Source organism: Leucoraja erinacea, chromosome 2, assembly GCF_028641065.1.
Source record: "Leucoraja erinacea ecotype New England chromosome 2, Leri_hhj_1, whole genome shotgun sequence".
NCBI lineage: Eukaryota > Metazoa > Chordata > Chondrichthyes > Rajiformes > Rajidae > Leucoraja > Leucoraja erinaceus.
The window spans coordinates 17,705,375-17,727,804 of NC_073378.1; the positions used below are offsets into that span (position 1 = coordinate 17,705,375).

At 44.8% G+C, this 22,430-nt stretch overlaps 1 protein-coding gene across 1 annotated transcript in view; it reads right to left on the bottom strand.

The window, feature by feature from the left end:
* gpr158a (G protein-coupled receptor 158a) overlaps positions 1-22,430 on the bottom strand; it is a 672,698-nt gene that overhangs the window by 268,346 nt on the left and 381,922 nt on the right. Inside the window, exon 4 of the mRNA XM_055652257.1 lies at positions 109-323. Within this exon, the coding sequence (XP_055508232.1) occupies positions 109-323 (215 nt within the window). The remainder of the gene's footprint in view (positions 1-108; positions 324-22,430) is intronic.

Here is a 22,430-nt window from a genome sequence, read left to right on the forward strand (position 1 = left end):
AAGATCCTTGCTGCGGCATGCATCATCCTGCAACAATTCAGCACCAAAATCCACAGTAAAGCATCAACCAACAGCACAAACGCAACGTTGAGGTGTCTAAACATTTACCTTGCACCTGCGGAAGTTGTAGACCACCAGCATAGCGATGAAATCCAACAACATGCAGAACGTTTGGAATGCGATAATGGCAATCCGCAGGTACTTGTCCACCTCTGCATGGCAGGGGCTGTCGTCCTGACATGAGCTGCATCCGTTCCTGCACGGGAGGCATTCATACACACTTCCATGCTGGCTCTGCACAATGGCGTGCTCTTTAAACTTTCCTGAAAAATACAATGTAAACTTTCAGCTCCTAGAGGGAACTCAATGTTCTTCTCAGAAAGTTCTAAATCATGGATGAGCCAATATCTAATTTGTGAGGTTGTAAATGTATCTGGAATGTTCCCAGCATTAGAATCCAAAAAGAACAGAATGGACAGACATAAAACACTTGCAGTTTGAAGAAGGTTTCCGACCCAAGAAGTCACCTATTGTTTTTTTCTCCAAAGATGTTGCCAGCCTGCTGAGTTACTCCAGCATTTTGAGTCTATCTTCGATGTAAACCAGTGTCTGCAGTTCCTTCCTACACATGAACTGCAGTGACTAGTGGGGTGCCGCAAGGCTCAGTGCTGAGACTCCAGTTATTTACAATATATATTAATGGTTTAGATGGAGGAATTAAATGTAACATCTCCAAAGCTGGGTGGCAGTGTGAGCTGCGAGGAGGATGCTATGAGGCTGCAGGGTGACCGGTGACTTGGATAGGTTGGGTGGGTGGGCAGATGCATGACAGACGCAGTATGTCGATAAATGTGAGGTTATCCACTGGTGGTAAGAATAAGAAGGCAGATTATTATCTGAATGGTGTTAGATTAGGAAAAGGGGAGGTACAACGAGACCAAGGAGCCTTTGTACATCAGTCACGGAAAATAAGCATGCAGGTACAGCAGGCAATGAAGAAAGCTAATGGCATGTTGGCCTTCATAGCAAGAGGATTTGAGTATAGGAGCAAGGAGGTCCTACTGCAGCTGTACAAGGCGCTGGTGAAACCGCACCTGGAATATTGTGTGCAGTTTTGTTCTCCTAGTTTGAGGAAGGACATTCTTGCTATTGAGGGAGTGTAGCGTAGGTTCGCATGGTTAACTTCAGGGATAGCGGGACTGACATTTAATGAAATATAATGGATTGGGCTTATATTCACTGGAATTTAGAAGGATGAGATGAAATCTTATAATAACATATACAATTCTAAAGGGATTGGACACGCTAGATGCAGGAAAAATGTTCCCCATGTTGGGGGAGTCCAGAACCAGGGGTCACAGTTAAGAATTGGCCATTTGGGACAGAGATAAGGAAAAACCTTGTCAGCCAGAGTAGTGAATCTGTGGAATTCTCTGCCACAGAAGGCAGTGGAGGCCAATTCACTGGATGTTTTCAAGAGAGAGTTAGATATAGTTCTTATCAAATGAGGACGTGGCGTCGAAGGATGAGAAGCCGAAGCGAAGAAGTGGAAGCCAAATAACCGAACGGTAACGACGCTGAAAAGCCAAATAACCGAAAGGGTCCAATGCCAAAAAGCCAAATAACCAAATGGACGCAAATGTATTGTGGTAGTCAAAATGTAATTGTTACAGTTGGTGTAAATATCAATGGAACCAATTTGGATTATTATTTTGTTAAATCAACCAAAAGTTCCAATCATACGGGGTTTGATTTTATATTCAGGAAATTCCAAAACCAGCAAAGGAAAAGGAAAAATGATCCCCAACCCTCCCGTTTACCCCGGCCAGTGATGTAATGGACGCGGGGGTCTGGACCAATCACTGACAAGTCCCGCCTCCCGGCTACGTCAGGTCCGTTATTTGGCTTTTTGGCGATGCATCCTTTCAGTTAGTTGGCTTTCAGACGTCTGCCCTTTTGGTTATATGGCTTTTTGGCGATCTGCCCTTTCGGTTATTTGGCTATTCGGCATCATTTCTGTTCGGTTAGTTGGCTTTTAGGCGTCTCGCCCTTTCGGTTATTTGGCTATTCGGCGTTGCGTCCGTTCGATTATTTGGCTTTTTGGCGTAGATTTGTTTGGTTATTTGGCTTCCACTTCTTCGCTTCGGCATCTCGTCCTTCGATGCCACCATTAGTATGTTGTCATCCGGGTACCATTCTTAGGGGTAATGAAATCAAGGGACATGAGGAAAAAGCAGGAACAGGGTACTGATTCTGGACGATCAGCCATTATCATATTGAATATTGGTACTGGCTCGAAGGGCCAAATGGCCTACTTCTGCACCTACTTTCTATGTTTTTAGGAACAGAATGGAATTGGGTGGCACAGTGGTGCAGCTGACCTTACAACACCAGAGATGCGAATTTGACCCTGACCTTGGGTGTAGTCTGTGCAGAGTTTGCACGTTCTCCCTGTGTTCACGTGGGTTTCCTGCGGATACTTAGCTTTCCTCTCACATCCCAAAGACGTGTGGGTTAGTAGGTGAGTTGGCTTCTGTAAATTGTCTAGATCATGTAGGGAGTGGTTGCAAAGTAGGATAAGATAGAACTAGTGTAAAGGGGTGAAGGTTGGGGCAGACTCGGTGGGTTGAAGGGCCTGTTTCCGTGTCGTATCTTTAGACGGGCCAACCTGTTGCCAATAAGAGATCGAGTCAGGAGCAGCAGAACTGAATTTTTAGGTCAAAATGTAATACTGAAACAAAATGTTGCTTGTGAAATGGGAAGAGATCCAAAACAAACCCAATTTGTTTGGAGCCAGCTCACTTTCTCCCTTATTAATCTGAGATGGCAAATTAAGGCTTGCGATTCATGATATGGTCTGTACATGGCTGATAAAATGCACATTTAGTGTGCTGGATTGAGCAGTGGTATCTGTGGGCCCCATAGGGGTCTTGCAGCCACTGGGGACCTCATCTCGTCTCGTCTCGGATGCACACACATATTCCACCAAGATGCAGTACAGAACGCCACGGGAGATCTTCTTCCCTGTGCCTATCAAACTATACAACTACCCACTCCCCCTTTTTAGTGGGGTAGACTGACTCCCCCCTCCCCCCCCTCTTTCACCAATCTTTGTACATCCCCAATCCTTTCCAATCGTCTCTCTAATGGACAATAGACAATAGGTGCAGGAGTAGGCCATTTGGCCAGCACCGCCATTCAATGTGATCATGGCTGATCATCCACAATCAGTACCCCGTTCCTGCCTTCTCCCCATATCTCCTGACTCTGCTATCTTTAAGAGCCCTATCTAGCTCTCTCTTGAAAGCACCCAGAGAACCGGCTTCCACCGCCCTCTGATGCAGAGAATTCCACAGACTCACAACTCTGTGTGAAAAAGTTTCCACATCTTCGTTTTAAATGGCTTACTCCTTATTCTTAAACTGTGGCCCCTGGTTCTGGACTTCTCCAACACCGGGAACATGTTTCCTGCCTCTAGCGTGTCCAAACCCTTAATAATCTTATATGTTTCAATAAAAATCCCTCTCATCCTTCTAAATTCCAGAGTGTACAAGCCCAGCCGCTCCATTCTCTCCATTCTCAGCATATGACAGTCCCGCCAGCCCGGGAATTAACCTGGTGAACCTACGCTGCACTCCCTCAATAGCAGGAATGTCCTTCCTCAAATTTGGAGACCAAAACTGCACACATTACTCCAGGTGTCGTCTCACTAAGGCCCTGTACAACTGCAGAAGGACCTCTTTGCTCCTATACACAACTCCTCTCATAGAAACATAGAAGCATAGAAATTAGGTGCAGGAGTAGGCCATTCGGCCCTTCGAGCCTGCACTGCCATTCAATATGATCATGGCTGATCATCCAACTCAGTATCCTGTACCTGCCTTCTCTCCATACCCCCTGATCCCTTTAGCCACAAGGGCCACATCTAACTCCCTCTTAAATATAGCCAATGAACTGGCCTCAACCCCATTCTCCTTCCTGCCTTCTAGCCATAACCCTTAGCAGACTTAAACCCCTATCTCACGGTGCGAGTCCACCCACGAGTGATCCCGAGTTAAAAACAAATCAAACTCGTGGTAATCACGTAGAATTAACGTAGCGGGAACGTTGGAGCTCGTGGACGTAACTTAGCGACTCGTAACGCTAACGGCAGGTACTCAGGAAACTTGTTAAGTCGTGAAAAATTTTGTTGAAACAACGTTGAAAGATTTCCACGAATCAAATTTACTCTTGAAGGAAAAATTTGAAACTTTTAAACTCGTTGTAATACCGTAGTAGCCCGTGAGTTTAACGTAGTGACTGGTGAGTTTGCCGTATTAACTCGTGGGTACTATCAGTATTTTTAGGTTGTTTTTTGTGTTTATGTGTGGAAGCTGTCGATTTTAATCAGCATTGTCTAAGGCCCATCGTTAAAATGCATCAGTCTCTGTGATATTGGAGTCAATTCTCCTCAACTGCTTGGTGTTAACAGAGAGCTCATGAAGCAGAAGGCGTCCCGAGATGAATAATGACATGTTTCACTTAACTAAACACAAGGCCGGACGGCAAACACATATCAAAAGTTATACTCTGCGCCCGGTTGGAGAGTGGAGATGGTGGAAGAGGAGACAGTTCACATACACCAGCGTCAAATACAAGCCCCGAGAATTCATGCAGCTACGCAGTAGGGGAAAAAAAGTGGACAAAAAATATATTCTGTTCGTTAACCCGCCCCAGACCTGAAAGCCAAAAAATACCGATAAATAAATGAACCTGATTTTAAATATCCAGCTGATATTTACACCGTGAAAGTTTTAACATATAGGTCAAATAAGAAAATGGTGTAAGCTCCAAAGACATGGGTAGGTTAATGGGCTTGGTGTAAATGTCTATGTGCGGGGATCGCTGGTCGGTGCAGATTTGCTGGGCCGAAGGTCCTGTATCCGCACTGTATCTGTAAAACTAAAAACTAAATAGGGAATATGACGGACAGTGGGGAAATAGGCCCAGAAATTTCAGTAGTGTGAAGAAGGGTCTGGACCTGAAACATGGGAGACAATAAATAGGAAGAGCGGCGGCTTTGTAACTTTGTGCTGAAGAGAACATCTGAGCTTTGTCTTTCATTCAGAGGGCGGGCGGGCGGGCGGGCTGGGTTGAATGTAGGGCTCTGAAAACTTTGTTTCCCAGGGCTGGGGTGCATGTGAAAGGGGTGGTCTCTGGGCAGATCTGCCCAATCAGCAATGTTTTGAGCCGCTGCTTTTTATGCAGTTTAAGTTGCGAAGGTGAGACAGCTGTTCTGAAGGACATACTGGGTGAGTAGAGAGACACACACACTGCTACCCCTCTGGTCTACGGACCTTGCTGTCGGGGGAAAAATAATGTTAATGTTCAATTTACCTAATCTTTTTGTTAAAAGTTTACCACGTTCAGATGAGAGATAAATTGAGGGAATAAAACGATCTTACTAGACACAAAAAGCTGGAGTAACTCAGCCAAGCCGGCAGCATCTCTGGAGAGAAGGGTCGAAACGTTTTTTCAGTCTGAAAAAGGGACTCGATCAGAAACGTCACCCATTCCTTCTCTCCAGAAATGCTGCATGTCCCACTGAGTTACTCCAACATTTTGTGTCTATCTTCGGTGTAAACCAGCAACCACAGTTCCTCCAAACACAAAACAGCCTATGCCTTTCAATGATTGATGCCAGACCTTGAACAAATGCAGTTCAAATACTTTTGAATGCAAAGACTTTTGAATGCAATTTTGGAAGGATTGTTTCTTGAAACAAACTGCTCTAAAAGTTTGAAGGAAGGAATTGCAGATACTAGTTTAAACCAAAGATAGACACAAAATGATGGACTAACTCAGCTGGTCAGGCAGCATCTCCGGAGAAAAGAAATAGGTGATGTTTCGGGTCAAGATCGTTCTTCAGTCTGGGTCTTTTTATAGTGAAAAAAAAACTGCATGACCTCACTTTTACCATGTGATGATTTCTCCACACGTCGGTAGTCGTTGTTGGCTCAAGAGTAACTCGGAAGAGGAACTTGGCAATTCGGGAGAGGAACTTGGTACATCGCAGAAATGAGAAGTAAACGGCAAACTTAGACATACACGCGGGAACTTGTTGAAACTCCTGAACATAAACTTGGAATCTCGTAGACAACCACGAGTTTGATTTTTTCTTTCACTCGTGATCACTCATGGGTGGACTCGCACCGTGGGACAGGGCCATAACTAATCACAAATCTTCCAATCCCCATCTTAAAAATATCCATTGACTTGGCCTCCTCGACCTTCTGTACCAATGAATTCCACAGATTCAGCACCCTCTGACTAAAGAAACTCCCCCTCATCTCATTTCTCAAGCTACGTCCTTTTATTCTGGCCTCAGATCCCAGACTCTCCCACTAGTGGAAACATCCTCTCCACATCCAGAGTCTTGAAGCCTCCGACAAAGTTGAGGTACCAGTGACTGCCAGGATGTTTCAGGGTCAGCGATATACAAGAGCGTTTGCCCTGCATCAGCCAAGATCCAATTTGATTTCCAGAACCTACATACCAATGCATCTACATAGAAGCCTACATGCAAGAATTTTAGTTTGATAGAAAATATCAAAAGCCCAGAGCCATAGCTAAATAACTGTCTAATTCACTGCACAATGGTACTTTTCAAAAACATAGTTATATAAAACATGAACATTTGCTTCCTATGATGCAATATCACAGATCTCTGTCAGGTCATCGATGTTATGCAGTGAAATCTCCTAAATTAATAGTGAGCTGTACGCATTAACTTTTCACCATGTGCTAGTGGACCTTTATGTGTCAAAAAACATTGAAAGCTGGGAAATACAGTCAGCTTCAATAAGTTTGTTATGTATGCAGACTGGAATAAAAAAGGTCATTGATTTTGCTGTTCTAAGATTTATAATCTGCTGGTTTCTGGTAAGTTTCAATAAACAACCTAATTCCCACCCACTTGAGCCAATCAACCTAATGCTTTTGACGTCCATCAGAGATTGTCACAAAAAGATAACTTGCAATTAATTTTTGATATATAGAATGCACGATGAAAAAATGCCAGGCTGTAGTATGTAGGGTGCATCTAAATTGCATTAGTCTGATAGACGAAAATGGAAAGAGATTACAGTGGAGCAAATGTCAGGCGTAATATATCTTTGGTATCTTAGAAACAAAGAAACATAGAAACATAAAATTAGATGCAGGAGTAGGCCATTCGGACCTTCGAGCCTGCACCGCCATTCAATATGATCATGGCTGATCATCCAACTCAGTATCCCGTACCTGCCTTCTCTCCATACCCTCTGATCCCTTTAGCCACAAGGGCCACATCTAACTCCCTCTTAAATATAGCCAATGAAGTGGCCTCAACTACGTTCTGTGGCAGAGAATTCCACAGATTCACCACTCTCTGTGTGAAAAAAAGTTTTTCTCATCTCGGTTTTAAAGGATTTCCCCCCTTATCCTTAAGCTGTGACCCCTTGTCCTGGGCTTCCCCAACATCGGGAACAATCTTCCTGCATCTAGCCTGCCCAACCCCTTAAGAATTTTGTAAGTTTCTATAAGATCCCCTCTCAATCTCCTAAATTCTAGAGAGTATAAACCAAGTCTATCCAGTCTTTCTTCATAAGACAGTCCTGACATCCCAGGAATCAGTCTGGTGAACCTTATCTGCACTCCCTCTATGGCAATAATGTCCTTCCTCAGATTTGGAGACCAAAACCTAACGCAATATTCCAGGTGTGGTCTCACCAAGACCCTGTACAACTGCAGTAGAACCTCCCTGCTCCGCTCCTATACTCAAATCCTTTTGCTATGAATCTTACTTTGGCATTTACAATCTGGGTCAATTCCACATTTCCAAGGATTGTCAGTCTCCGAATGTCTCAATCCTGGTAATCTCACCATTTAAATACTAGATTATTTGAATTAGAAATAAATATCAAAGCATTCCAATTGAACAGGGTGAAAAACCATTGTTGTACAGTAATTACTTCAACAATTTCACAGGTTGTACATGTGATTATTTCTGTGCACAATCTGCAGTGCATCTGACCTTAATACAGGGTCAGACACGTGAATAATGCTACAAGACTGATTTTTTTTAACATTTAGTTCAATTTAGTTTAGAGATACAGCGTGGAAACAGGCCCTTCGGCCCACTGAGTCTATGCCGACCAACGTTCCCCACACACTAACACTATCCTACACACACTAGGGACAATATACAATTTTACCAAACCAATTAACTGGCAAACCTGTATGTCTTTAGAGTGTGGGAAGAAATTGAAGATCCCAGAGAAAACCCACGCAGGTCACTGGAAGAAAGCACAAACTCCATACAGACAGCACCCGTAGTCAGGATCAAACACGGTTCTCTGCAGCTGTAAGGCAGCAACTCTACCGCTGGGCCACCATGCCTTTAATTTTACTTCGGAGTCACGTGAGTGACTACGTGAAAGAAGCCCGCTACGACGCATGCGTGTCATATCGCATACACGCATTGAACGAGTCAGACATGGGAGAGGACGTCTCCCTAGAGGGAAATGCAAAGAAGCAGGTAAGAGACTGCAAAATTTTTCCCACTTACCTTGCAGGTAGGAAAGGCAAGAAGCTGCGGGAGCTGGAGGGGAGAACTGCGGAAACAGCGCAGCCAGCAGCCAGCAGCAGCCGATGCGCGAATCCTCCGGAGAGGATTCCTAAACGGCTATTTTTAGCAGCAGAACAGCTGTGCCCGACGTCGCTCCCCGCACCGGCAAGATTGACTGCTGCGGGGCGGGAAGCGAAGCAACACGTCCCGGGGGTTTTCCAGACTAAGCAGTCTATGTTGGAGCAGTCGCTAGCGGCTCTGGTGCCGATTTGAAGCGGCTGCGGGACCCGGAAGAGAGAGAGCCGACATCTGGGACAGCAGCCCAAGGACCTACGCTACGGGGTCCGTGGGGCTGCGGGAGGAAGGACGTTCCTCCCAAACGACAGGCTGAAAACCAGTACAGGTAAGAACAAATTTCACTTACCTTTGGTTCTTTTTTCCAGAGTTTGCTGCTGTATTCTGAAGAGCAGCAGGCAGCCAGCTAAGGACGTCAGGGCAGAGCCACAGGTCGTTACTGCTGTGTTCTGAACAGCAGGCAGCCAGCTACTGATGTCAGTATAGAGCTGAAGTGCTGCCACACAGAGTTTTGCTGCTGCTTAATGACCAGCAGCAGGCAGCAATGAATGTCGGCACCAGCATCTCCCATAAGGGAGCGAGTGCCAAACTTCACCCTAAATGGGTAGAGGTGCCCGTGAGTACCAGGACCATGGGAAGTGCCCGTAGGCATGGGGACCGGCTGCGGGAAATACCGCGTGCGACTAGTGCCAGAGAGCACCAAGGTCGGCAGGAGCGGTCCCATATATATTAAAGCACCCGCGACGACTAGTGCCCGAGAGCATGTAAGTCGGCTGGAGCGGTGGCTGGAGGAAATTTCTCCACAGTGGCAGGCTCCGGGATTGGAGGTAGCCACAGTGGGCAAATAAATATAAGTCCCACAGCAGTTTTCCCATAAGGGCTGCATGAAATGTCAGACGCCTCTGAGGAGGGTATGGAAGGTCTGACGGGGTAAAATCTGAGCAGGTGATGGAGCCACTTTCCCCTATTGAAGGGTGGGATAAAACAACCTGCTGAACATGATGAGCCAGTACTGCCAGCAGAAACACACTGAGAATGATCTCGAGAAGGATGGCTGTGAGTATTGAAGGACTGTGAGTCCACCCATCAACTTCAAGCTAAATATTTTGCTGAAGTGTTGGCAAGGCTTTTATACCCCGGGATATTGTGATGCTCTTAATGTAGCCATTGTTACAGGTGCATTTGCAGACATGTTGGAAGGCCGTTAGGAGTCGGGATATTAAAATCCGTAATACTCTGAAAGGTCTCATGGCGGGCATAACAGCTTTGGCCCGCATGTTAAAAAAGGTGGACAAAATTAGTAACCACAAGGATGCCATTAGCACTATTTTTTGCGATGTGCAGTTTGAAAGGCCATTCAGCCAGCTATAGACCCTAGTTCGCTATACTATGTAAGCAAAGGGCTATAGACCCCGTTATTTGGGGGGGGGGGGGGGGAGACCTGTCTAAACAGGTAAAAGAATTGGCGAGGAGGCTCGACTTTGGGGCTGATTAGAGCATCCAAAGGATATCTGGGGAAGACATTAACCTTATGTGCATCCTAAGAGAGGTAGTGTTTTGTAATTATACTACTAAGAATGGGGCAGAGGTACCCAGCAGCAGCGTCCTGTTTAGGGTTTGGCCCGGGACGACCACTGTGGAAGATGCAAAAGTCTCTACGTCAGCATCTACCCTAACATTAACCTTTAGGCTCTCCACAACCGCGTATGAAACCAAGAAAATAACTTGGTTACCACCGATAACCATGGAGGTAGGTGAATTTGGGGCTCCAGCATTAATAGGGAGCACGGAAGTTGGAGGGACATTGCAACTTCATGTTGAAGTTTGGTGTAATATATCTATGGACAGATATATCCTTAGCAGTTTTAAGGGATATCTGATAGAGTTTCTACACAAACAAAACCCTCCAGTACAACATAAACCGGACAGATATACATGCTGGTAATGGAATAAACCAAACCTGAACAACAGGATTTGTCTCAAACATCTTTATTAGAAATAAGAAAGATGGGGGTTGCCGTATTATTATGGATTATCAATACTTCACAATGTTGTGCAATATATTCATTTTAAATATGGATACTTTTAGCAGTGCTAAAGACTTAGTTTCAGCAGGCTACTGTATGGCAAGTATTAATCTTTAAGGTCCTTGCTATTCAATATCCAACAGGGGGGAAAATTTTAAACCAGCGTTGGGACTGCTGCAACACCAAAATCATAGAGTAATGGTATAGTTGGATGATATCCTTATTGTGGGAATAACTTATGAATCGGCATGTTAGGCAGTGGTTGCCACTAAACAATTGTTTGAACAGCTGGGATTCATTGTCCATCCACTTAAGTCAAAATTGACACCATTAACACATTTAATATGTTAATGACTTTACTAATATGGAAAGCTACAGAGTTCAATGGGCTCATAATTATAGAGGTCATTTATTTTGGCCAATGGAGCTAATGATAGAAGCTATAAAAGAATTACAATGTTGGGAACACAATGTTAAGTATTGCTCCAAACCCAATAGTTATTCACAACCCGTCTGTGCTATTACAAACAGATGCCAGTGCAATTGGTTACGGTACAACTAATACCATCTCGAGCTATGGGGGAGATGGAATATATAAGAAGCTAACCTACATAACACTAAGGGTTAGAAATGTTAAGTGCATTTCATGGGCTAAAATTTTATTGCTCAGGAATGAAACTGCAGCATGTTAGATGGTAGATAGATAATACCTCGGTGATGGCATATATAAGTCATATGGGTGCAAAGATATCAACATCTTGTGATGAATTGGCAAATTCAATTTGGCAATGGTGTGTCCAAAGGAATATTTTGGTTATGGGCTACGTATCTACCAGGGATACTAATTCAGTGGCAGACACCAGGTCACGAAAATTTATTAAAAGTACTGATGGATGTTGGATAGAACGGTATTTGCTAAAATCAGTAAAGTATGTAAGGCCGGATATTAGAATTGCATCCAGGGTTAAATCACCAGTTACCGAGGTATGTATCATTGGTACCAGATCCTGAGGCAGAAGCTACAGATGCTGTTTCACTGCACTAGGGGGGGGGGGGGGAGATTGCATTTATGTATTTCCTCCTTTCTACTTTATCAATTGGGTACTAAGGGAAATTCAACAGGAATCGGCATCTGGGATGTCTTAGTACCTGATTGGCTTACCCAACTATGGTTTTCCGGGGTACAGGACATGGTGCTGGAACCATGTATAACTGTAAGACATAGTCCTAAGTGGCTGGTGCATCCAGTAACTGAGGATAGCTATCCATGTCATAGAAAATATTGATTTAGTAGGTTGTAGACTCTAAAACACCGCTACGGGACATGGGGCTATCAAAAAGAACTGTGGACATGATCACAGCAGCACAAAGAAGGTCTACACAAAAACAGTATTTAGGTCATATTAAAAATGGACTAATTACTGCCATAATAACCTTCTGGACCACAGAAATAAGGATGTTCCGGGGGTGCTAGAGTTTCTCACCAGCCTGCACTATGGAGGACTGAGTTACAGCACTGTGAATAGTGCCAGAAGTGCATTGTCAACTTATTGGTGGCAAGGAACAGTAAGACAGTCTGTGGGATCACATCCTCTGGTAGTTAAAATTTTAAGAGGCAATGTTAACACCAAGCCACCAAAAATAAGATACAACTATATCTGGGATGTAAGTGTGGTCTTGACCTTGCTAAGGAATTGGTCGCCGGCTACAGCATTAAATCTGGATAAACTAACTAGAAATGGTAATGCTGATGGCGCTAGTCACAGCGCATAAGCTCCAGTTATTGCAAAAAGTAAGACTGGATGGCTTCACTATGGCGGCAGGGAGTTTGGGGTTTGTGATCCAGGACCGTATTATTAAACAAAATAGGCCAGGATCAGCGGGGCAGGTCATAGAATTGATGGCCTACCCGGAGGACAAACGCCTCTGTATAGTGAAGCACGTTTTGTTATACAGTGATAGTACAAAGGCTATCAGAGGCAAGGAATTGGCGTTTAATCAGCTATAAGAAACTGTACCATAGAGTGTAACTCAGACCATTTCGCGGTGGCTGAAATATGGGTTAAGATAGGCGGGAGTGGACAATAACATATTTAATTATCACTCCACCAGGGCTGCAGCTACATCCGCAGCAAAACGCCTTGATGTATCCATGGACCAAATCCTCAGGATTGCAGGATGGTTGTCGGAGAAAACGTTTCAGAAATGTTATAACAAACCAGTTAGCAGTATGGGAACGTTTTCGGGGAACATTTTAAGTTCTGTATGAAAATTTATCCCTGAAGAATACAGGGTTATGATTTGAATTAATTAGATATTATTTATCATTTCCATTAAATAATTGGTATGAATGTTTTGAATATAATTAACAATTTCTCCCTAACTACCAAGGCAGTTGTGAAGCATGGACTCGTTTCCACGGCATGAGGTCACAGAGCTTTGAAATCTTTCACGTAGTCACTCACGTGACTCCGAAGTAAAATAGTAAGATTAAACGAGAACTTACCAGTTTGAAGTTTGATCTTTATTTTATGAGGAGGAACGTTGAGGGAATACGTGCCCTCCGCTCCCACCCTCGAATGGTCATATCTTAAACTGGTATCTCTTTAATAATCTTACTATTTTAGGTCATTATAGTGTATCTGTGACCTCACACCGCTGCTTTGAAGGATGACACGCATGCGTCGTAGCGGGCTTCTTTCACGTATTCCCTCAACGTTCCTCCTCATAAAATAAAGATCAAACTTCAAACTGGTAAGTTCTCGTTTAATCTTACTATTCTACTAATCAAAAGTGGATTCCGAAAACATTGGTAACACAATTATTACAAAACAATAAAGAGTAAGCAGATGAAAGCATAGGGTTCTCATTCTGATAATGATCTAGTGCACTTAGCGTCTGCCAACTGAATACCGCAATGCTCAGGATGCTACAGACTTGCCTGGCATTCACAACATGCCGCCATCTCTGCCTCACTCATCATCTACTCCCCATAGTGTGAAAGCCACTCACAGCACAGATACCACTAAAATAATCAATTGCCTGGGGTGAAACATAGAACCATAGAAAATAGGTGCAGGAGTAGGCCATTCAGCCCTTCGAGCCTGCACCGCCATTCAATATGATCATGGCTGATCATCCAACTCAGTATCCCATCCCTGCCTTCTCTCCATACCCCCTGATCCCTTTAGCCACAAGGGCCACATCTAACTCCCTCTTAAATATAGCCAATGAACTGGCCTCAATTAATCTTCTGTGTGAAGATTACCTTTGCCATATTTTCCCTCTTGTCTATAGTAGCCTTTTACAATGAGTCATAGGGTGATACAGCGTGGCCCAACTTGCCCACACCGGCTAACGTGTCCCAACTACACCAGTCTGCATTTGGTCCAGATCCCTCCGAGCCTGTACTATCCATGTACCTCTCAAACTGTTTCTTAAATGTTGGGATAGTCCCTGTCTCAACTACCTCCTCTGGCAACTCGTTCCATACACCCAACAATCCTTGTGTGAAAAAATTACCCCTCAGATTCCAATTAAATCTTTTCCCCTTCATCTTGAACCTACATCGTCTGGTCCTCAATTCACCTACTCTGGACAAGAGACTCTGTGCATCTACCCGATCTATTCCTCTCATGATTTTATACACCTCTATAAGATCACCCCTCATCCTCTTGTGCTCCAAGGAATAGTCCCAGCCTACTCAACCTCTCCCTATAGCTCAGATTCTCTAGTCCTGGCAACATCCTCATAAATCTTCTCTGTACACTTTCCAGCTTGCAACATTTTTCCTGTAACATGGTGCTCAAATGTGAACACAATACTCTAAATGCAGCGTTACCAAGGTCTTATATAACTGAAACATACCCTCCCAACATCTCTACTCAATACTCTGACTGATGAAGGCCAATGGGCCAAAAGCCTTTTTGACCACCTTATCCACCTGTGACTCTACCTTCAAGGAACCATGCACCTGCACTGCTAGATCCCTCTGCTCTACAACACTCCCCAGAGCCCTATCATTCACTGTGTAGGTCCTGCCCATGTTAGATGTCCCAAAATGCAACACATCACATTTCCCTGTATTAAATTCCATCAACCAATCCTCGGCCCATCCGGCCAATCGATCAAAATTGCTGCAATTTTTCACAACCATCTTCACTATCTGCAAAACTGCCCACTTTTGTATCATCAACAAACTTGCTAATCTTGCCCTGTCCGCTCTCATCCAAATCATTGATGTAGATGACAAACGGTAACGGGCCCAGCACCGAACCCTGAACCCCCCTCTACCCTCAAGCTCTGTGCCAAACAACTGGCACCAGTCTACACAGCAATTTTCAATCGGTCCCTGCAAACCTGCACTGTCCCTGCCTGCTTCAGTCTCCACTATTGCTCCCGTACCCAAAAAGCCAAGGATTACTGGTCGAAATGATTCCAGGCCTATCGCATTGATCTCTGTAATCATGAAGACCCTTGAAAGACTTTTGCTGGCCCACCTGAAAAATATCACAAACCCCCTCTTGGACCCACTGCAGTATGCATACCGGGCAAATAGATCAGTGGTTGATGCAGTCAACCTAGGCCTGCTTTTCATCCTCCAACACCTAGACCGCCAGGAGACCTATGCAAAGATTTTGTTTTGGGGATTTTAGCTCTGCATTCAACACCATTGTGCCAGAGCTGCTATGCTCCAAACTCTCCCAGTTGACTGTGCCTGAACCCCTCTGTCAGTGGATCATCAACTTCCTGACAGACAGGAAGCAGCATGTGAGGCTGGGAAAGCATATCTCGGATGTGCAGACCGTCAGCATAGGAGCACCACAAGGCTGCATTCCTTCCTCTCTCCTCTACTCTCTCTACACCAATGATTGCACTACCACAGACTCCTCTGTCAAGCTTCTCAAGTTTGCGGACGACACAACCCTGATTGGGCTGATCCAGGATGGGGAGGAATCTGCCTACAGACAGGAAGTGTCACAGCTGGCGTCCTGGTGCCATCGCAACAACCTGGAGCTCAATGCTCTTAAGACAGTGGAATTGATTGTAGACTTTAGGAGAGCTCCCCCTCCCCTCACCCCACTCACCATCAACAACACCAAAGTCACAACTGTGGAGTCATTTAAGTTACTTGGAACCATCATCTCCAAGGACCTTAAATGGGGGGCCACCATCGACTCCACGGACAAAATGGCCCAACAGAGGATGTTCTTAATGCGACAGTTGAGGAAGCACAATCTGCCACAGGCAATGACGGTCCAGTTTTATTCTGCCATCATAGAGTCTGTCCTCACCTTCTCCATCATGGTCTGGTTTGGCTCAGCCACCAAGCACGACATCCGGAGGCTGCAGAGCATCATTCGATCAGCAGAGAAGATTATTGGCTGCAACCTTCCCTCCATTGATGAATTGTACACTGCAAGGGCCAGGAAGCGAGCGGGTAAGATCATCTCTGACCCCTCTCACCCTGGCCACAAACTCTTTGAAGCACTCACCTCTGGAAGGCGACTCCGGATTGTCAAAGCTGCCACAGCCAGACATAAAAACAGCTTTATTCCATGAGCAGCAGCTCTACTCAACAGCCAAAAGTCTGTTGTTTCTTTGTGCTCTGGTATTTTATTTCCTTCTTCACATGTTTAAATTATAATGTTTTATTTTTAATTGTCTGCTGTATATCGTGTTGTTACTTGCGAGCAAAGCACCAAGGCAAATTCCTTGTGTGTATACATATTTGGCTAATAAAATTTATTCAATTCAATTCAATTCAGCAGTTGTGGGCTTTGCATGGACTTCCATTACAATGACGCACTTCCTAAAAACTTTAAATAATCCCTAAATGTTATGATTTTTTTTAAATTCAATCAGGAAATATATATTTGAGCACAGATATTCACAGATGAAAGTCCTTACTTGATACTTAACAGTATAATATTCTCTGTTGTTAAATTAAATTAATACTTTCAGTGGTAGGTTGAAAAAATGAGTACCATCGGCATCCATGTAAAGTAAAGGGCCTGTCCCAGGAGCATGTGACCTGCATGTGGCAAGTGCGACCAAACCGGAAGCGGGGGCCACGCGTGGAGGTCCATGTACAGAGCCGGTCACACCAGCATGCGCCTGCATGCGGCGAGCGCGACCAAACCGGAAGCGGGGGCCGCGCGGAGGGCGAGTGAGTGCCGTGAAGTTCGAGCGAAGTCCGCGGGAAGTTCGCTCGTGACGTACGGCGTCAAGACGCTGTGTACGGCCTCAAGACGCTGTGTACGGCTTCGAGACGCTGTGCACGCCCGTCGAGGCGGTGTGTACGGCATCGAGGCGGCTGCGGACCCGCAGGCCGTTGCTGCGCGGAATTTTTGAACGGTCTGTTTTTCGAAGCCCCACGCGATGTCGGGACCAGCTCCACACAACTCCATACGGCTCCGGCGATCGAAGTGGGACCGGCCCCGTGAGGCCGTACGGCTAAAGCGACCACGTTAGGTCGCGCTTGCCGCATGGAGTCGCATGCTCGTGGGACAGGCCCTTAATTGTTCATGTTAAGACTTTCCTCAGGTGGAGCCACACTATCTTCTGATTTCAGGGGTCTCCTCTGCTCCACACTCATTTTCCAGGGTCAGGTTTCCTGCACATTCATGGAGGACAGACAACAGATTTAATACCACCAGGTTCACAGTGGGACGGCATCACCTGAGGCACTGAGGGACCTTAAAGAGGTGAAAGCCCCACTCCATTCATCTGCAGCCATTAAAAAAAAGAATCCCCTGATTGAATTGACCAAGATTAGGGCTTTAAATAGCTGTACTTGAGGCTTGTAGGGATCTTGTCTCTAAACTTCCATACAATGCAGATATCACAAGAGTTCTGGCACGTTGAGAGAATCAGGAAGTTTCCTTGCAGCTCATGTACCAGAGCTCCAGTGGAATTACCACTGAAGTCAGCATGGAGGGTTTCCAATAATCATCAAACAGTACAGATTAGAGCTGTTTGGATTTTAATGGCCCATGACCATGAAATTAGAATTCCCTCAAATAATCTCCATTGGAATACTAAATCCACGGTGTTGATTTAAAAGATTCTTGTTATGAACTTAAATCTACAATCTACACCGACAAAAGTGAATTTCTAAGCCGATGTTTAAAGAAGGAACCTACAGTGTCTTTCCGAAATCTGCTAGTTCATTTCCCCATCCTCTGTACCTCCAAAGTTCAGCTCCTTGAGCTGTGGCCAATTTCTCAATGCACGAGCGGTCCCTTAAGTTTACCTTCCCTTCCATGAGGAAAGACATTCTTGCCATAGAGGGAGTACAGAGAAGGTTCACCAGACTGATTCCTGGGATGGCAGGACTGTCATATGAAGAAAGACTGGATAGACTCGGCTTGTACTCGCTATAATTTAGAAGATTGAGGGGGGGGATCTTATACAAAATTCTTAAGGGGTTGGACAGGCTAGATGCAGGAAGATTATTCCCGATGTTGAGGAAGTCCAGAACAAGGGGTCACAGTTTAAGGATAAAGGGGAAGTCTTTTAGGACCGAGATGAGAAAATTATTTTTTACACAGAGAGTGGTGAACCTGTGGAATTCTCTGCCACAGAAGGTAGTTGAGGCCAGTTCATTGGCTATATTTAAGAGGGAGTTAGATGTGGCCCTTGTGGCTAAAGGGATCAGGGGGTATGGAGAGAAGGCAGGTACAGGATACTGAGTTGGATGATCAGCCATGATCATATTGAATAGCGGTGCAGGCTCGAAGGGCCGAATGGCCTACTCCTGCACCTATTTTCTATGTTTCTATGTCTCTATCAGTGTTCAACGCTGCCAGCTGTCATGACCAGTTTACATTGCAGAGTTTAGCTGCTAGGCTAATCTAGGTGACAACCCAATGGACCACTCACCATTTCCAATCACAAAAGGGAAGGTGCAATCATGAAGAAAAGTCAAAAGGCCCTCTATTTTTCTCCGTAAAGTAACGGGGAATTAAACAATAAGATGAATGAAATTCTATTGCAGAAGCATGAACAAAACTTGGAAGAAAAATCTTGGAAACAAGAATCGAATAAACATGTAATGTTCATCTTCAGTGGAGCATACAGAGAATTCATTACTCTGACAACAAACCAGTCTATTCTATTTGAGAAAACTTTTTTGAAGATAGAAATCCTTCTGTTCAAAGGTGTCATTGGACCTGTACAATATTCTTAGATTGATCTTACTTTCTTTGACTTTTACCCTGTGGCGGCACACAGCTTCTTGCCCTAACTCCCACTTTGTTTAGTATATGTCGCACAGGATGGTGTAACATTGTAACCTTTGTCCTTACTCCGATTTGAACCAATCTCCAAAGCCTCACACCTTTCCAATGAATGCACCCATCCATTGTTAAATTAATAAGGGATACTCAGCACATTAGAACATTTCTTTGCATGTCATATTCTCATTGGATTATCTGATATTTAAAAAGAACAAAACTCAATTATTCTTTTCCCAATTTCACTTTGAAATAAATTTTTTAATCTAAGTTATCTGAAGATCTCTATTCCACTGGCGGAAAGTGTTGGTTTTGACCTTTTAAGTACCACTTTTGGAGGCCAGCAATGTGAGAACCTTTGTTATTAAGGGCCTGTTCCACTTGGACGACCTAATCCGACCTAATCCGTGAGTCCAGAAGGGTGTCTTCGACCTTCAAGCTCGAGGGCACTCGCCTGGAAACCCGCGAGCTGGATCGACCGTCCGCGTTGAAATCACAAGATGGATCGACCGACCGCACGCAGACGCACGCACGTGCACGCACACACACGCACGTGCACACACACACACACACGCACACACACACACGCACACACACACACACACGCACACACACACACGCACGCACGCACACACACACACACGCACGCACGCACGCACGCACACACACACACACACACACACACACACACGCACACACACACGCACACACACACACACACACACACACACGCACACACACGCACACGCACACACACGCACACACGCACGCACACACGCACACACACACACACGCACACACACACACACACACACACACACACACACACACACACACACACGCACGCACGCACACACACACACACACACACACACACACGCGCACACACACACGCACACACACACACGCACACACACCCACGCGCACACACACACACACACACACACACACACACACACACACACACACAAACACATCGCAAAGGTGGGGGCCACGGAAAGCGGAGGAACGCTGTCTATGCGATGAAGAGGAAGGTAAACGGCTGCCACAGAGTACCGTAAGTCCTTTAGAGAGACTGGGGGGGGAGAGAAGGAGAGAAAAGGGGAGAAAAGGGGTGAAGAGAGAAGGGAGACAGAAGGGGAGAGAAGGGGGAAAGAAGAGGGGGAGAAGGGGAGAGAAGGAGGGGGGGAGAAGGAGTGGAGACACTTTTAAGAAGTATAATAACGTTTAGCGGGCATATAACGGTAGGCCTTCCTAGGTCGTGAAACTCCAATGAGCCAATCAAAATGCCCGGTCAGTGAAGGAGATGGCCTAGGGTTGACCTCGACTGTATGTAAGTAAATAGCGACCCCACTCCACTGCACGAGTGAAAAAGACCCATGCCGACCAAATTTTACTCGCGAATATTTTTTCAATATCCTGAAAAATATTCTGCGACCCAACTGAAGCTGCGAGTAGGCGGGAACCTCCCTCAAGCATGAAGGAGAGTTCTAGCCACCTCATACGACCTCCTAGGACCTCATGGATCCATGCTGCGAGTTTGAGTCCAGGGCAATTTAAGTCGCCCAAGTGTGACAGGCCCTTAATTCCTATGCTTGCTGTTCTGAGCAGTCTTGTGCAAGGGAGTTAGTTATCTCTGTTGTAGAACTGACGCTAATGTACTTCAACATGATGTAGATCATTTGGGAATATGTACCAAGGAATGGTAAACAGAATTCAACTCTGATAGATGTGAGATGTTGCACTTTCGTATGTCAAACAAGGGCAAGACTTGCACAGTAAATGTTGGAGCACGAGAGACTGTTGCAGAAGTGGGATCTGGAAGCATAAGCATGGTTCTGTGAAAGTGGGAGTCAGATGGACAATGTGGTGAAGAAGGAATTTAGCTCCCTTATTTTCAATGGGAAGGATTGTTAGTACAAAAGGGGGGACATCATGATGCAGATTTACAAGTTGTTGGTGAAACTAAATTTGTAATGTGCGAAGTTCTGGTTACCAAGCTATAGGAAGGTTGGTGGAAGGTTGCTTCTCGGACTGGAGATCTGTGACTAGTGGTGTGTCTCAGGGATTTGGTGCTGGCCCCATTAATGTTTGTTATCTACATCAATGATTTGGTTGAGAACATACAGAGCAAGATTAGCAAGTTTGCTGATGATACAAAAGTGGATGGTTTTGCAGATAGTGAAGATGGTTGTGAAAGATTGCAGCAGGATCTAGATTGATTGGCCAGATAGGCAGAGGAATGGTTGATGGAATTTAAAACAGAGAAATGTGAGGTGTTGCATTTTGGGACGTCTTACCAGGGCATGACCTAAATAGTGAATGGTAGACCTCCGGGAAGTGTTGTAGGGCAGAGGGATCTAGGAGTGCAGGTGCAGGGTTCCTTGAAGGTCAAGTCGCAGGCAGATAAGGTGGTCAAAAAAGCTTTTGGCGCATTGGCCTACATCAGTCAGAGTATTGAGTATAGAAGTTGGGAGGTCATGTTGCAGTTGCATAAGACATTGGTGGGACTGCATTTATAATATTGTGTTCAGTTCTGGGCACCATGTTATAGGAAAGATATTGTCAAGCTTGAAAGGGTTCAGAGAAGATTTACGAGGGTGTTGCCAGGGCTAGAGGGTCTGAGATATGGGAGAGGTTGAGTAGGCTGGGTCTCTATTCCTTGGAGCGCAGGATGAGGGATGATTTTTTCGACGTGTATAAAATCATGAGAGGAATAGATTGGGTAGATGCACAGAATCTCGTGCCCAGAGTAGGGGAATCAAGGACCAGAGGACATAGGTTCAAGGTGAAGGGGAAAACATTTAATAGGAATCTGAGGGGTAACCTTATTGAGGGGGGAGGGGAACCTTATTGTCTCCTTGAATTATGAAATGGATGAAGTGGATGGTCAAAGTATTTTTCCAGCTGGAGAGAGTACTAATACCAGAGGGCATATGCTTGGCGAGAGGGGTGAGATTTAAGAGAAAACCCAGCTACAAGGTATTTACTCAATGGGGTATCTACAATGAGTGGCAGAGGAAGCTATGGAAGTTGATACAATTACAACTTTTAAAAGACATTTGGACAGATAGGAAGCGTTTAGAGGACGATGAGCCAAAGGCAAGCAAATGAGACTAGCCCAGTGGTCCAACTTGGTCAGCATTGTTAAGGTGGGCCGAATAGTTGTATTTCCATGTTGTATAGCTCTACTACACGCTACGAATCCCAGCTGTGGAGACTGGTATGGTTGTCTCGTTGTAGGACATTGATCATCTTTTAATCTGGTTTTTTAAAATATAAATTATGATGTTTTTATGTGATATACCATGATTTTATATATATTTATGATATTTGATATGCAATGCATTTTTAATGTAATGTTGCCCCTTGTCTGGACTTTGAGTCCGTAAAAAAGTATATATTATTATTATTATTATTATTATTATTATTATTATTATTATTATTATGGCTGTCTATTCAAGCTCAAGGAGAATTTATCAAGTCAGGTGCATCCAGAAGAAA